The sequence below is a fragment of the Gymnoscopelus microlampas genome (assembly GCF_963454915.1).
Source record: "Gymnoscopelus microlampas genome assembly, chromosome: 10".
In the NCBI taxonomy this organism is placed as follows: Eukaryota; Metazoa; Chordata; class Actinopteri; order Myctophiformes; family Myctophidae; genus Gymnoscopelus; species Gymnoscopelus microlampas.
In genome coordinates, this window is record NC_139947.1 from 18,131,063 (window position 1) to 18,146,062 (window position 15,000).

At 44.9% G+C, this 15,000-nt stretch overlaps 1 protein-coding gene across 1 annotated transcript in view; it reads right to left on the reverse strand.

The window, feature by feature from the left end:
- The window catches only part of LOC311054112 (plexin-A1-like), a 323,060-nt gene that overhangs the window by 186,303 nt on the left and 121,757 nt on the right, over positions 1 to 15,000 (reverse strand). Inside the window, exon 3 of the mRNA XM_084069992.1 lies at positions 13,753 to 13,884. Within this exon, the coding sequence (XP_083926118.1) occupies positions 13,753 to 13,884 (132 nt within the window). The remainder of the gene's footprint in view (positions 1 to 13,752; positions 13,885 to 15,000) is intronic.

A 15,000-nucleotide genomic window follows, 5' to 3' on the forward strand; every position in this document is an offset into this window, starting at 1 on the left:
GCTTTACTCCCAGAGGCATGATCTGTTTAATGTATCTATCCCCCTTCTGTTTCTCTTTCTATCCTTGTTACGTGGACTGCCATCAGACATACACTTGTGTCTGTGTTTGCTGTTTTCTTCCCTCTGCCTTTGCCCTCTTGTCTATCATTCATTCCCAGGTCCCATCCTTCAGCATTCAACTCCGCCTCTCACCACCGGTTGGTCCTCCACTCATTCGGTCCGCCTCCGAATGATTCGGTCATTTCGGTCCACCTCCAGGACCTCTAGCCAATCACCCTATATAAATCACCTGTGTGGCAGCCATCTTCCACTTTCCCCCCCTGCCATGCTGCCACCAGTCAATTGCCACAACTCCAGTTCCCAGCATGCTAAAGAGAACCCAAACTTGGTAGGTGCTCTTACACGGCCAATAGGGACGGGCGGGAATTACTTAAGCCCCGCCCCGCCCCCTCTGTGTTCTTATTGGCTGGGCTTTAAACAGCCATAACTCCAGTTCCCAGAACGCTAAAGGCCCCAGACTTGGTGGGTGCTCTTAAGACGGCCAATAGGGACGGGCTGTAATTTGATAATGCCCCGCCCCCTCTGTGTTCCTGTTGCCTGTAGCCTCGGAAATCCAGCCTTTTTTTTGGTTTCAAAAGAAAAAAGTCTGGGCGAACGGTGCAGGAACGATGGTCTTAGGACCTTGTTAACTCCTAACCAACCAGAGTGCAGAGGGGCGTCGCTCTAAATTTGGTGACGTCAGCCTGCTCCGTGCACAAACCGGGGGGGGGGGGGGGGGGGGGGGGGAGGCGGGGACATAGATTGGTGAAGCAATCGGAGGACGCGGCTGCTCCGGGCGCCTGGGTTTGGATCCGCCCTTCGAGACCATGGATTGCTCTTGTTCTCTCAGTCTATTGCCTGGGGTTTAAACACCCATAACTACAGTTCCCAGTATGCTAAATGCTTCATAATTAGGTGGTCTTACGGGACGAGCTGTAAATGCCGAAACCCCGCCCACCTCCCGAACACAAGGTCGCACATGTATGACAGTGGACCTGGGTGCTGCAAGTGCATCATTGGTCAGCAGCAGTGTTATAGCAGTGTTTAACACTTGGCCATACTTCGGTGACCATTGCTCTTATCAGTGCAACATAGAACTAGGTTTGAAGGCCGTGTAGCGGTAGTCAGGCATGCAATGCTCATTTGGCATGTTCTTGCACTCTATTTCAATGACGTGACGCGCACGTCGCTTAACACCTACACTGCAAGTCACACAATGGACAATTGATATGCATCTAGGCTTATTCCTATGTTAATTCGCTAGGTGTGAGTCGGGAGCCTTTGAAAACTTTGTTGAGGAGCGAATTTAAGTGTGCCTGCGTGTGCTCCTGGTCAAATAGGTTCCGGCATGGCGTGCAAGGCCGTCCAGTGCGCATTGCACCCCTGGCAGTAGTGTAGTATGTTAAATGGACAGCAAAATAGCCAAAGCACGAGCTGACAGCGTGTTGCATTGCGAAATGTTTTGAGCTTGTCCTGTGCATCGACTATTTTCAGCATGGTATATCATGGTTTACTAACCTCCATCCAGAGGCATGACTTTTCTCTCCTCTTTCTCTCTCTCTCTTTGTTAAAGTGACGGCATCGACGTCGCACTTTTTACACACTTCCTGACCACTCAAATGTGTGCTACAATGTACTTCACATTCACCCGTTCATACACACCAGAAGGCTGACACACTGTTACTTACACATTACGTGTTCTAAGTCAGTGGTTCCCAACATTTTTTGTTGTTGTTTTGTTTCAGTACCCCCTGAATCCAAGTACCCCCTTTAGCCGACTAGCATAACGGTAAATAACTGTTGTTAATAGTCTTGCTTTCCGCTTTAAATATCATCAGGTTGACAACCACGTTTGTCAGTGTTTTATGAATTACATAACTTCTACTCTACTTTTTTTCCCCCCTTTCATTTTCCACTTTTCTCTCATGTGCCCCCTGTAATACCTTTGCATACACCTAGGGGTACATGTACCCCCATGTGAGACAAACACTGCAGTAGATAAATCGTTACAGTAGTACAGTGCACTAGAGTACAGTACAGTACAGCCACTGTGATATCAAGCTGCTAGCCACAATACTGGACAGTAATATCACACAGCCGACAACTCCGTCGGTCCATTGTCCCGCTGTGTTCGGAGGCAAGACGACGGCACAAAGGAGAACAAGCTGACGAGCATGACAGCTTCCCTGGTGATATACGGTGTCACATGCCTATTGATTTCAATCACTGTCAGGCTCGGCGCCGCTGGATATGAAACTAGCAGAGCGTTCCCATTGTGTGCAGGCTGTTGTTGGGGATGTGGCTATTAGCTGCCGGTTGAAAGGGGAGATTAGCGAGCTAATGAAAGGACGTCCTTTGATGGCGGCCCGATCGCCGTATGGCGGTGGTGGTGGTGTGTGTTTAACCGTCTTCTTTTTCACTCTTTATCTTCACATCTCTCCCCCTCTCTCTCTCTCTCTCTCTCTCTCCCTCTCTCTAACTTTTTTGTGTTATCGTTTTAGCGCAAGAGTTTTACGGTGCTGTAAAATGTTTTATACTAATAAAATAGTCACTCAATCAAAACTCTCTCTCTCTCTCTCCCCTTGTTTCTATCTTTTACCCCTCCGTGTCTGTCTCACCCCATCTCTCTCTCTCTCTCTCCTCATTTCTATCTCTTACTCTTACCCCTCCGTCTCTCTCTCACCACATCTCTCTCTCTCTCTCTCTCTCTCTCTCTCTCTCTCTCTCTCTCTCTCTCTCTCTCTCTCTCTCTCTCTCTCTCTCTCTCTCTCTCTCTCTCTCTCTCTCTCTCTCTCTCTCTCTCTCTCTCTCTCTCTCTCTCTCTCTCTCTCTCTCTCTCTCTCTCTCTCTCTCTCTCTCTCTCTCTCTCTCTCTGGACTTTTTTGTGTTATCATTTTAGCACAAGAGTTTTACGATGCTGTTAAAGTTCTTTACTAATGAAATATTCAATCAATCAAAACTCTCTCTCTCTTACCCCTCCGTCTCTCTCTCACCCTAGGTGGAGCTGCATTTTTAGTCTCTCTCTCTCTCTCCTGCCTCTCCCTCTCTCTCTCTCTCTCTCTCTCTCTCTCTCTCTCTGTACAGTACAGCACTGAACTTTACTGTATAATACAGTCTATGCACAAAGAGGTGTGTGCAGTCACAGTGCACTGCAGCCTGCAGGCCAGTCACTTGGCCACAGTGTGTGTTAAATGTAACTTGACATCAAAGTCAAAACAAGTCCCATGGAGGCGATATGGATCGCATGTCGTGTATCTTACTGTACCGCCAGTGTAATTCCACCCTAAAGGTCACGCTGGAGTGTCTTTATTATGTTGGATTTACTGTTAAAAAAAGATGTGACACCACTGTATGCTTTCACTCGGTACACTTTCACACAGAGCAACACACACACACACACACACACACACACACACACACACACACACACACACACACACACACACACACACACACACACACACACACACACACACACACACACACACACACACACACACACACACACACACACACACACACACACACACACACACGGCTGCAGATTCAACGCTCACTTGCATAAATCAACTTCATTTCCTGACTTCAAACATGTCCCACTGTTCCTCTCAGCATTAAGACTGTCTTTTCTTTGAGGCACTACATAGTTTTATTTGCACTTTACTTATGTGACTATTTACCCCGTCTTTGGGTGACCACGGTTCATGCCATTTACTCTGATCTCAAACTTGTTAAGTCGTTCTGGATGAGAGCGTCTGCTAAATGCTCCAATTGTCATTGTAATGAAGCCATAGAAGAATGTGTACACCAAATAGCTCTCATTAAAAATATTTTTTTTTAATTAGCAGAAGTGGCAACATTACTAGACAGAGGTTATTCCCCAGACTGTGTGGCTCCAAACGGTACCAGATTTGCACATTAAAAATCCTTTTAAAGGGAGCTATTTGATGTGCAGTCTTTTATGTTTCTATGTCACTACTGTAGGTATTTTTGGATCCAGCACCCATCCGACTTGGCTTTGGGATGTGCATGTTCTCCTTCATTAAAAAAGAAGAAATCATTTTTATATATATATTTGTGAAGCCATCAAAATCTCAAACACCTCAGTTATACTTAGTGGTGCACTGGTGTCACGTACAAAACATAGCAGATCTACAAACTCGAACTCTGCTATTTTTAGTTCACAACACCGAAAACAGAGCTCATTATCTACAATCTGATTTATATGTATAAATCAGAATAACTCCAACCTTAACCCATAAACCTAACTTCTAAATACCTAACCCCCATTTCCTAATTATAAGCCTAACTCTAACTTATTTTTAATCATAACAAAAACATACATTTCTCTTGTGAGGACCAGGAACTTCTTTTCCTCACTATTTCTCAAATTCTACTACAGTATATTTGTCGGGACATTTCACGCGCACCCACACACACACCCACACCCACACACACACACACACACACACACACACACACACACACACACACACAGAGAGAGAGAGAGAGCTCAGTGCGGTCGCGTGTCTGTGACCTCTAGCTACGGTAAGTCGCTGAGTGTGTTGAATATGAGCCGTGTGATGCGGTGCCAGGGGTAGGGTTTCTCTGCTCTTACAGCTTAGCGCTGTGCTAAATCAATACACAGGGGTATATACGCCACCTGACTGTTAGCCCCGCTGACTGCCTGGCTTTGTCCAAAAACCCTACAGTCACGGCAATTCACCGGCCCAACGAACGAACGGCTCAACTCGTGTCACCGTTTTTCAAAGTGCCGCCCGCGGCCCTTAACTGCTCTTCCTATAACTCAATAGAGTAGACCAGGGGTCTTCAACGTTTTTCAGGCCAAGGACCCCCTAGATGAGAGAGAGATGAAGCAGGGGACCCACCCCCCCCCCACTACATATTGTATTCATGTTAAATTTGTGTTTTCAGACATTTAGCGAATTAAACGTTCAATACTTTGTAAACTTGAGCTTTCACTCTATACTTGGTCTGCTCTTTTTTTCCCTCTACACAAACCGAAAATAGCAGATCTACAAGCTCGGCTATTTTCGGCTAATGTTCTCCTCAGAATAGGGATGCTAGGGTTCAAGTGGTTAGTGTAAAAAAAAAGTCCCCATCACACAAAGATTTGGCGGCCCCCCTGTAGTTACTCTGAGGACCCCCTAAGGGTCCTGGACCCTTGTTGAAGACCCCTGGAGTAGACTTACAGAGGATATCGTTGCTTTCAGATAGAAACCTTGTTATCTCCACATTTCATATTTTTTATGTTTCGGTCGTTAGACCTTCATCAGGACAGACAGTTGTCATTGTCTGTCCTGATGAAGGTCTAACAACCTAAACGTCGAATAAAGAGCAACATTTTATTGTAAGTTCCAGACAGTGTACGGGTCCTGTTCTTTCACGTCATTATCAGAGATCCTCTTCTGACTAAACAGTAACTACAATGGGTCCAAAGGAACACAGGTTCTTTTTTCCCATTTAAAAGCAACAGTTTTGGACGTACAAGCTTTCCACCAGACAGTGGCGATATACAGTATGTTGGGTGATGCTAGCGGTGAGACTGACCACATCATGTAGCTGAGATAGAGTAGGCATGATTGATTTAACGTTAAGTCAGTCAGAGCCTATCATGTTGATCTGCTACCGCGTAGAAACGGTATCCTTGACTAAAAAAAAACAAGATCAGGTCAAAACCTAGTATATAGCTGGACCGTGTATGAAACACTTGAATTTGAAACCACATATACAGGAAGGACACGGGACACTTGACTAGAGTAACTTCATCAGTCAAGTGATTCAGGTTTTGGTGCTATCTCCGTAGAGGTTTGGTCGTGCTGGTCTAATAGATCATCCAGGTTGACTGGAACCAAGGTCGGAAGAAAAGGTTGGTCAGATCGCTGTTTGTCAACGTCTGGTCCGGGGGCCCACCAGGGGTCCAAATGGACATACGGGTCTGTAACGGGTCTGTAATTGTTTTCCTACACTTCCATTTGTACACTCTCAGAATTACATACCTGTAAGCGTCCATTTGGACCCCTGGTGGTCCCCAGAGCCCAAGTTGGGGGAACCAGTGGACTAGGCTAGTTCATTGTTAGGCCAACCGGCCGACCATTGATGTCACTTCATTACTCAGTGACTCAGTCAGTAAGCAAGGTTCAAGTCTATGTAGGTCTGCCAAAAAAAACATTAAAAAGCAAAGATGTACGGCCTATATAGTCTGTAGAAATGTGAAAAGTTAATGAGTATTCAAATATTCATGCTATTTTATAAAACTAATATACAATAAGTAATATTGATATCAAAGGCCCATATGTTACCAACTAATAAGCAATGGCAATAAGACGAACATAGTTACTACCCTGACATATTGCTGTTGGATAATAATAAAGCCTGATTACTTTGTTGTGTGACGGTATCGCGTGCCAAAAACAGCCGATCTACAAGCTCACAACATGTCGCAATGTGGCACGTATTGTGAGCTTGTGGACCTGCTATTTTCTAAGTCTTAGAGTCAGAACAGATGTTTTATAAAAGGAGGGGAGAAAGACACATTTATGGATATTCACATCCGCTGTACTCAGGCCTTGTGAATATCAAACATATCACACAATGCACCTTTACTCCACCTAGACCCTACAGTTGATGGGTGTCTCCCATGCAGGCCTCTATATTAGGACCACTCCTATTTTATCTCTACACTAAATATCTTCACAGAAAATACAATGCGTTGCAACGTGTCGTGTTGTGAGCTCGGTCCTTTTCATACTTGAAAAAGATTGCAAGGTCGAAACGTTGTTTATTGCTGCTGTACTGTGAATAAAATTGGAGCATTTAAAGTGAGTTGCGAGCCTCCTTCTTGTTTTTCATGTTGTGAGCTCGTACACTAGCTGCTTTCGCCAAAAGTTCACTCCAGAACGGACGCTAGGGTTCTAAATATTAGGATGTATAAGTGTCTAAACTTACTTTCAGTAAATAATTCAGCTGAACGGAGCGTATTCCAGGCTACAAATATTTAGCTCATATAATGACTAGTGTCTAGCAGAAAGCTGTGATGAACAGTACATACGTGCTCATCATTTCCTACAGTGGTGTGATGCAAGTCTGTATTACTGTGTGATTGACTTAATTATGTCATTAACTTCCTGTCAATAAGCAGCCTGACGTCTCCTACTTTACACAATGTCTTCATCTTCCACCGAGGACAGTGGAGGATGTGTGTGTGTGTGTGTGTGTGTGTGTGTGTGTGTGTGTGTGTGTGTGTGTGTGTGTGTGTGTGTGTGTGTGTGTGTGTGTGTGTGTGTGTGTGTGTGTGTGTGTGTGTGTGTGTGTGTGTGTGTGTGTGTGTGTGTGTCTCAGTGGTGATGTCATCTATTAGATCAGCTCTATTAGAGAGCTGCTGAAACAAGGTTTGCTGCTGTTATTGCATTTTCTTTTTATATAAAAACCACAATATATCCTGTTTTTACTCAGTTTTACCGAAGAGCAAATGCAGAGGGCAGAGAGAGAGATAGAGAGAGGGAGAGAGAGATAGAGGGAGGAAAAGGGAGAGATAGAGAGAGAGAGAGAGAGAGAGAGAGAGAGAGAGAGAGAGAGAGAGAGAGAAGGGGGCGGGCAGACAGACAGACAGACAGACAGACAGACAGAATGGGAAAGAGAATAGGAGAGAGAAGGGAAAGAGAGAGAGAGAGAGAGAGAGAGAGAGAGATAAAGTGTAAAACAGAGATTGGGAGGAAAAGAGTCTCAGATATAAATCTAACCCTCGCTAATGGAATGCTCTCTGTTCACGCTGAAATGGACATCTTTACGGTTTGTTCCCAGGATGCCTGGCTTTATGCAGTGTAGTGTGTAGTGTGTGTGTGTGTGTGTGTGTGTGTGTGTGTGTGTGTGTGTGTGTGTGTGTGTGTGTGTGTGTGTGTGTGTTTGTCTGTACTTGTGAGGGCCAAATGTCCCCACCAGTATAATAGTAGAAATAGTGAGCACAATTTATTGTCAGGACAAATTTCCTGGTCCTCCCAAGAGAAATGGTTCTTTTAATGGTTTCAAAAGATTTTGACTCGAGCGAGGCTGCAGCTCTCACAAAAGCAGCGACAAAAGCGACAAAATGACCAAGCGTGTCAGTTAAACTGTCGGCAATTGCACTCGAGTGTTGCTCAACACGCTCGTTGTTCTTATCGAGCGTGCATCTGTGTGTAGCAGTGAAGAAAGAGAAAAAATATGAAAGGAAATGTAAAAAGGCTTGTGTTAACCCATTGAGACCGGGTACGCATCTGTGTCATTTTTGGATTTTGAGCTATAAAGCATTATCATACAGTTTGGCTATTCAAAAATAGCAGATATACAAGCTCATAGCGCGGCACCGAGTGCCGCGCTATGAGCTTGTAGATCTGCTCTTTTTGAAAAATCGAGAACATTTGTGCAAATTAATATATTTATAATCTTTTAAAGCAACATTGTTTAACTCAAATCTTTGCTTCTGGCGGTCCCTGGAACAAAATATTTTTAGATGGGGGTCCGCGGCCAAATACATATAATTTTGGGGGTCCTTGACATGAAAAGGTTTGAGCACCACTGATACAGAAACATAGAAGACATTTTGTAGAATCGGAACCTCAGGCCTTAATGGGTTAAAAAGAACAGGGAACTTAGTTCAAATCCACCGTGGTGCATCCGGCTTTGTCGAGTGTCCATGCGAACACAATTGGCCTGTGTTCGGGGGGGGAAAGGGAAGCCGGGGCGGGGAGGGTGATAATTGTTACCGCATGTACTCCTATACGGGCCTAGGGGGCGGCACCTGTCAGCGGGGAGTGTTGGCCGGGACTCGGGGGAGGAGTAGGACGGAGGCTCTACGTCCTCCCGGTGGAGGCTCCTCACTGGCAGGTGAGCCAGTAGGATACAACAGCAGTGACAACACACAGACATGTGTGTGGGGAGGAATTCATTGGCATAGCGACTAAATTGGGAAGAAAAAAAGGGGGTGAATTATTTCTATAACAGGGAACTTGATGGCAAGAATTAGTTTCCCCCCATTACAAGTGTTTCTTACAACATTTTAGGTGTGCCAAGGTGTTCTTACAACATTTTAGAATTTGCCAAATATGTATTCATTTCACAGTGTGGTTACACTATTCAGCTTTCAGTACATTCCATGCATTTGCAAAGCAATGTCCTTGTTTTTTTTTTTTTTTTTTTTTTTTTTTTAATGTATAGCATTTTATACAAAAAAAAGAGATCGCGTTGATATAACATACAAGACTATATAGACACACATACAACCCCCCCCCCCCCCTCCCCCCTCCCCCCTTAGGCTCCAAAGAAAAACAAAAAACAAAACAAAAAACAAAGCAGTGGGACAAGATTACAATCAAAACACAATGTGTACTACTTTGTCGTAGATATTATTGCTGGGGGGGAATACATTTCAATTGGGATATATTTATATTTTCATGTTGCCATATTTGGTAACCATCCAACAAAAGCAATAAGCTGCACAAGGCCGTGCTAGAGTGAACAGCTAAAGGAGTTTTAGGCCTAACAACTCCCCTTAGCTGTTCTAAAACCCACTGTAAAAGCATGGCCTCTTGGGGCTTATTGCTTTATTCTATATTAATGCCTACCTGCCTATATAATATCTAGGTAATTGGACATGTCAAACAGAGAAAGACAGACCGAGAGAGAGAGAGAGAGAGAGAGAGAGAGAGAGAGAGACATCCAATTAATTGAGAAATCTCAACAGAGTAATTGTATCGTTAACTGTAAAAGTGTGAAGAGATGTGGGATTCAGAGTGAAGCGGCAGCAGAGAGGGTCAGCGCTAATCAAAGACACACAGACAAATGGGAATGTGCTCTACATTAAGACTTCAGCACAGCTCATATAACCTGTAATCACACTGCCTATAGTAGGTACCATCTGCTTCTCAACCACACACTCAAATCCTGACGGTTCATTTACCTCTGAAAGAGTAGAATTCAAACTGCAATCCGTATGTCCCATTTCCTACAAACCCGGGTCTCCCAAACTTCTACCACTTCTTGCGCGCTTACGACCTACAGGCAGTGCTACTTGTCAGCAAGTACTGTAGGTATCCTACAGTACCTCAGGGGTTCCCAACCACCGGTCCGCGGACCGGACATGTGCCACCGGTCCGCGAGAAGGCGGCCGGGAATTCCAAGTTTATATAATGTACCATAATGTGCAGGCGACGTTGAGTCTAAAACCTTGCGTCACCAGGATTTTACCAACAACGGAGAAAAGCTGAGTCGGTCACATGTCCAAGGATTCGTCAGTGATGTCACATCATCGACGAATCCTTGGTATCTTTATGCCGCTCTACTTCCAGCAGTGGCATATATCACTGTTGAATCCTTGGTAGAGTATCTTGATCCTAGCCATTCAACGCGTGTTTACTATCAGCGTCACTACACGCTGTATTTAGATTTTTCCACGCTTGAGATGGAATCCGCAGCCCAAATGCATAACATTTTGGGGGTCCTTGACATGAAAAAGTTTGAGAACCACTGATTTAAATAAGTTTCAGATTTGTGGTTTTAATAGACATTATGCAGACACCACTGAAACCCCATGTTGTAATGTAACTTCAATTCTGCCGCGGGGGAAAATCCTGCAGGAGTTTAGGATTTTAAGAACAGGAGGTAGGGGTCGACCTTCGCCTTGGAAATATTCAAATGAGAGTCGGACATAAAGTGGAAATCTAACTACTTTATTTCAAGATGAAAAGCAGATGCTTCATTATACATGATTCAGTCCGCAAGTCTCCGTCCCTTGGAGGGAGCTTTATCTTTTCTCATTTAGAGTCCTGGCAGTGAAATAAAAGCTTGGCGCCACACGGGAGGGTTTTCATTCATAAAGATGCAAAGAAACAACTGTGTTTTTTTGTCATGCTAAATCCTATTTGTCTTTTATTTACAACAGACGGATGCGTTTGCAGTGGTGGTTAGTGACGGCCCCTGACTGACGATGCGTGGGAGCAGATGACGCCCGGAGACATCCGTGACAAGATTCCTATTTCACAGCAACAGTAGTGGCTGCGCGCGCACGCACACACACACACACACACACACACACACACACACACACACACACACACACACACACACACACACACACACACACACACACACACACACACACACACACACACACACACACACACACACACACACACACACACACACACACACACACACCATGGTTTGATCTCAAACGTCATGGTGTAGCCACTGATATAATAGCAACATAAGTACAAAAATAGATTTTAGATCTGTATAGAACATCTGTAGAATCCCCAGAAGCAAATATTTGAGTTAGAAATGTTCGCTTTAAAAAATATATGTATTCAAAGATTTGCACAAAGTTTTCACGATTAAAAATACATAAATAGCAGACATACAAGCTCGTAGCGCGGTACTTGGTGCCACACTATGAGCTTGTATATCTGTCATTTTTGAATAGCCCAAAGTATAAAATAATGGAGGTTTTACAACAAGTCACCACCATAAATCTGGAGCAGTGTTTCCCAAAACGTATTATTTTCCCAAACGTAGGATCCGTTTTTATGGGTCATCCTCTCTTAAAGCAGTCGACCGACTGTGGTGCTCTTAGGTGGACAGGGAGGGCGTTCCACAGTTCGGGTGCGACTGAGCAGAAAGCCCGGTCGCCCATGGTGCGTAGTTTGGCCTTGCAGGTGTTGAGGAGGTTGGTGTTTGAGGAGCGGAGGTTACGGGTCGAGGGTTGTAGGGAGACTAGGTCCTTGAGGTATGAGGGAGCGTTGCCGTGGATGCACTGATGTGTCAACAGGGATATTTTGTATTGGGTCCGGAAAGCAACGGGAAGCCAATGGAGTGAACGGAGGATGGGTGTGATGTGTTCATGTTTGCGCACTCTCATCAGGACCCTAGCAGCGCTGTTCTGAATATACTGAAGCCTTTGAAGGCTTTTGCTAGGGATCCCGATGAGAAGTGCATTGCAATAGTCCAACCTGGAGGAGACAAAGGCGTGGACGAGCTTTTCTGAATCTGCTAGCGTAAGTGTGGGGCGGAGTTTTGAAATGTTTCTGAGGTGAAAGAAGGATGTTTTGCATAGGTATTTGACATGGGCCTCGAAGTTAAGGTGAGGGTCCATTTTTATTCCCAGGTTTGTGACAACTGGTGAGAGGGGGAGGTCCTGTCCGGAGAAGGTGATGCTGGTTATGGGGGATGTTTTTATCTGGTGTGGGGTGCCTATAAGAATGACTTCGGTTTTGGAACTGTTTAGCTGCAGAAAGTTGTTGCTCATCCACGCCTTTATTACTTATTTAAATAATTGTTATTTTGATCAACGTTTGCCTGCAGTCTCTCCTATTGGCACCAACATCAATACAACATGGAATTGTGGACAACATCTTATCAAACGACAACAAAATATGTTTGGGTCTGAGAGGCTAAATCTCATCAAATGGTGACTTTGTGGCTCAAATGCCCAATAAATGATGGACCTTGATATGAAAAGGGTTGAAAACCACTGGGTTTGGGTTACAAAATGGCACAAAAAAGGTAAAAATTGCATGTACATAAACGTGTGTGTGTGTGTGTGCGTGCATACTTGTGAGCGTGTAAATGTGTATGCACAAATGTGCATGTGTGCGTGTGTGAGCGCATGCATGCACGCGTGCGCGCGCGCGCGTGTGTGTGTGTGTATGTGTGTGTGTGTGTGTGTGTGTGTGCGCGTGCGTGTGCTACAGTATAAGTGACATCTCTTCCAGGACGGCCCGGTCGTTGATCGATGTCGTTCCATTTGTATCAATTACACTGCGCTTCCTCTCTCTCTCCACGCTCATTCAGACACGCGGAGGTCGGCCGGGTCTAATCGGCGGTAAATTACACGGCGGTTGAATGGCAGCGGTGCCGTCGCTCTAACGTGCGTATACGTGCGTACGCGGGGGGAGGCGAGTGCTCGCTGAAGGTTATCTTATCGCGGCGGTCATTAGCCGTGATGAGATAAGAGAGTGGTAGGAAGGAGGAGGAGGAGGAGAGAGAATGAGTGAAGGGTTTCTGAGATACGCAGTTCACTGAAGACAACACGTTACGTGACTTTAAGCCATTCAATCCGGGAATGCATCGACAAATGTCTTCTAAATCCGGTTTCTGAAAAACGTATGTTGCTATTAATGCTATAATATCAGAGGTTCTCAAACGTTTTCATGTCAAGGACCCCCAAAATGATATGTTTTTGGCCGCCGACCCCCATCACAAAATGTTGTTTTGTTCCACCAGAACTAAAGATTTGAGTTACAAATGTTTGCTTAAAACACGATTTTTACAAAAAATAGCAGCTCTACAAGCTCATAGCGCGGCACTCGGTGCCGCGCTATGAGCTTGTAGATCTGCTATTTTTGAATATCCAAAGTATAAAATAGCTAGAATCTAAAATGACACAGATGCGTTCCCGGTTTGAATGGGTTAAAGCACACTGACACGTTGGTAGAGGTTTCAAACCTTCACGACACATTGTGAGCTTACAGTTTGGCAATCTTCACCGAAGAGGTTCGGCAGAGAGCAACGATTCTGAACCTTTTGAATTTGAACCCATTTCATACTCGTTTTCCCTTTAATTTCTGGGACCCCCATACAGTCCTCTCTCAGAGCTACGGGTCTATTTGGTTCGATTTGTGTGTATGTGTGTGTGTGTGTATGTGTGCGTGCGTGCTTTACCAGTGTGTCAGTCAGCATGTACAGGTACTGGTGGTCGGGGCTGAACAGCATGTCCCTCAGAATGGAGCTCCCATCGCTAACCTCCACGTTCTCATACAGCAAGGCAGGCTGGGTAATGGAGTTCACCAGGATCTGGGGGGGGGGGGAATAAAGAAGACAGATGATTGAGTGTGCGTATCGCGACAGTACAGGAAAAGACAGATGAGTCGTTACTCCATCCATCCATCTTCCTCCGCTTATCTGGAGTCGTTAGATAGATAGAATACTTTATTGGCGAGCAATTAAAGTACAACAGTCACCATTCAAAAGTGTGGAAAATGTGGATTGGACACAAAAAAGCCAAAGTCGTTTCCATTGTGGTCCACTTTGAGACACACAGCACCCAACAGACTACACAAAAATAAATACGGTACTAATATAGTTAAGAACATAGGTAACAGTTCCAGCAGAGAATCCCAGGCTTCTCTTTCCGCGACCACGTTAGCTACTTGGGGATTAGGGATCCTGAGGTGTTCCAAGACCAGTGTGGAGATATAACCCCCCCCCCACGTCCTCCCAGTGGGACGTGCACCAAAGACCTCCCTAGGGAGACGCCCAGGAGGCATCTGTACTAGATGCCCAAACCACCTCAACTGGCTCCTTTCCAAGTTAAGGAGCAGCAGCTCTGCTCCCAGTCTCTGCTAGGTGACTACACTTCTATCCTTAAGGGAGATGCCAGCCACCCTCCTGAGAAAACCCATTTTGGCCACACCTATAACCTTGTTCTTTCGGGGTCATGACCACGGCAACAAACAGGAAATGACTGGTGAAAAAAAAAGAAGAAAGAAAAGACAAACTAGCTGGCATGAAAAGCGAATGGCAATCCATCCACCACTGTACCTGCTCTGATAGGCCTATAGCTCATGTTTTACTCCAACAATGCAGAATCACCGCTTGGCCTGCAGGGAGGTATTGTGCATATGAGCTTCAGGCAGTACTACTTGTGGTGGACAGGAACAAGGCGATTTACTTTTTGAGTAGGCATACTTTCCTTTTATTTCTGTTTTTGGGAAACTTGGGACTTTTACTCCACTATACTTTAAAGATTAATATTCTACTTCTGACACTGCATTTCTTTGAAGGTAGAAATAGCTTTGAAGCCAGCTGTTGATTTTTTTATTTTCTAAAATTCAATTGGCCACACACTGCATTACCCACCGGAGGAAACCACTCACAGTGCCCACTCTCAACCATGCATGTATTAAAATC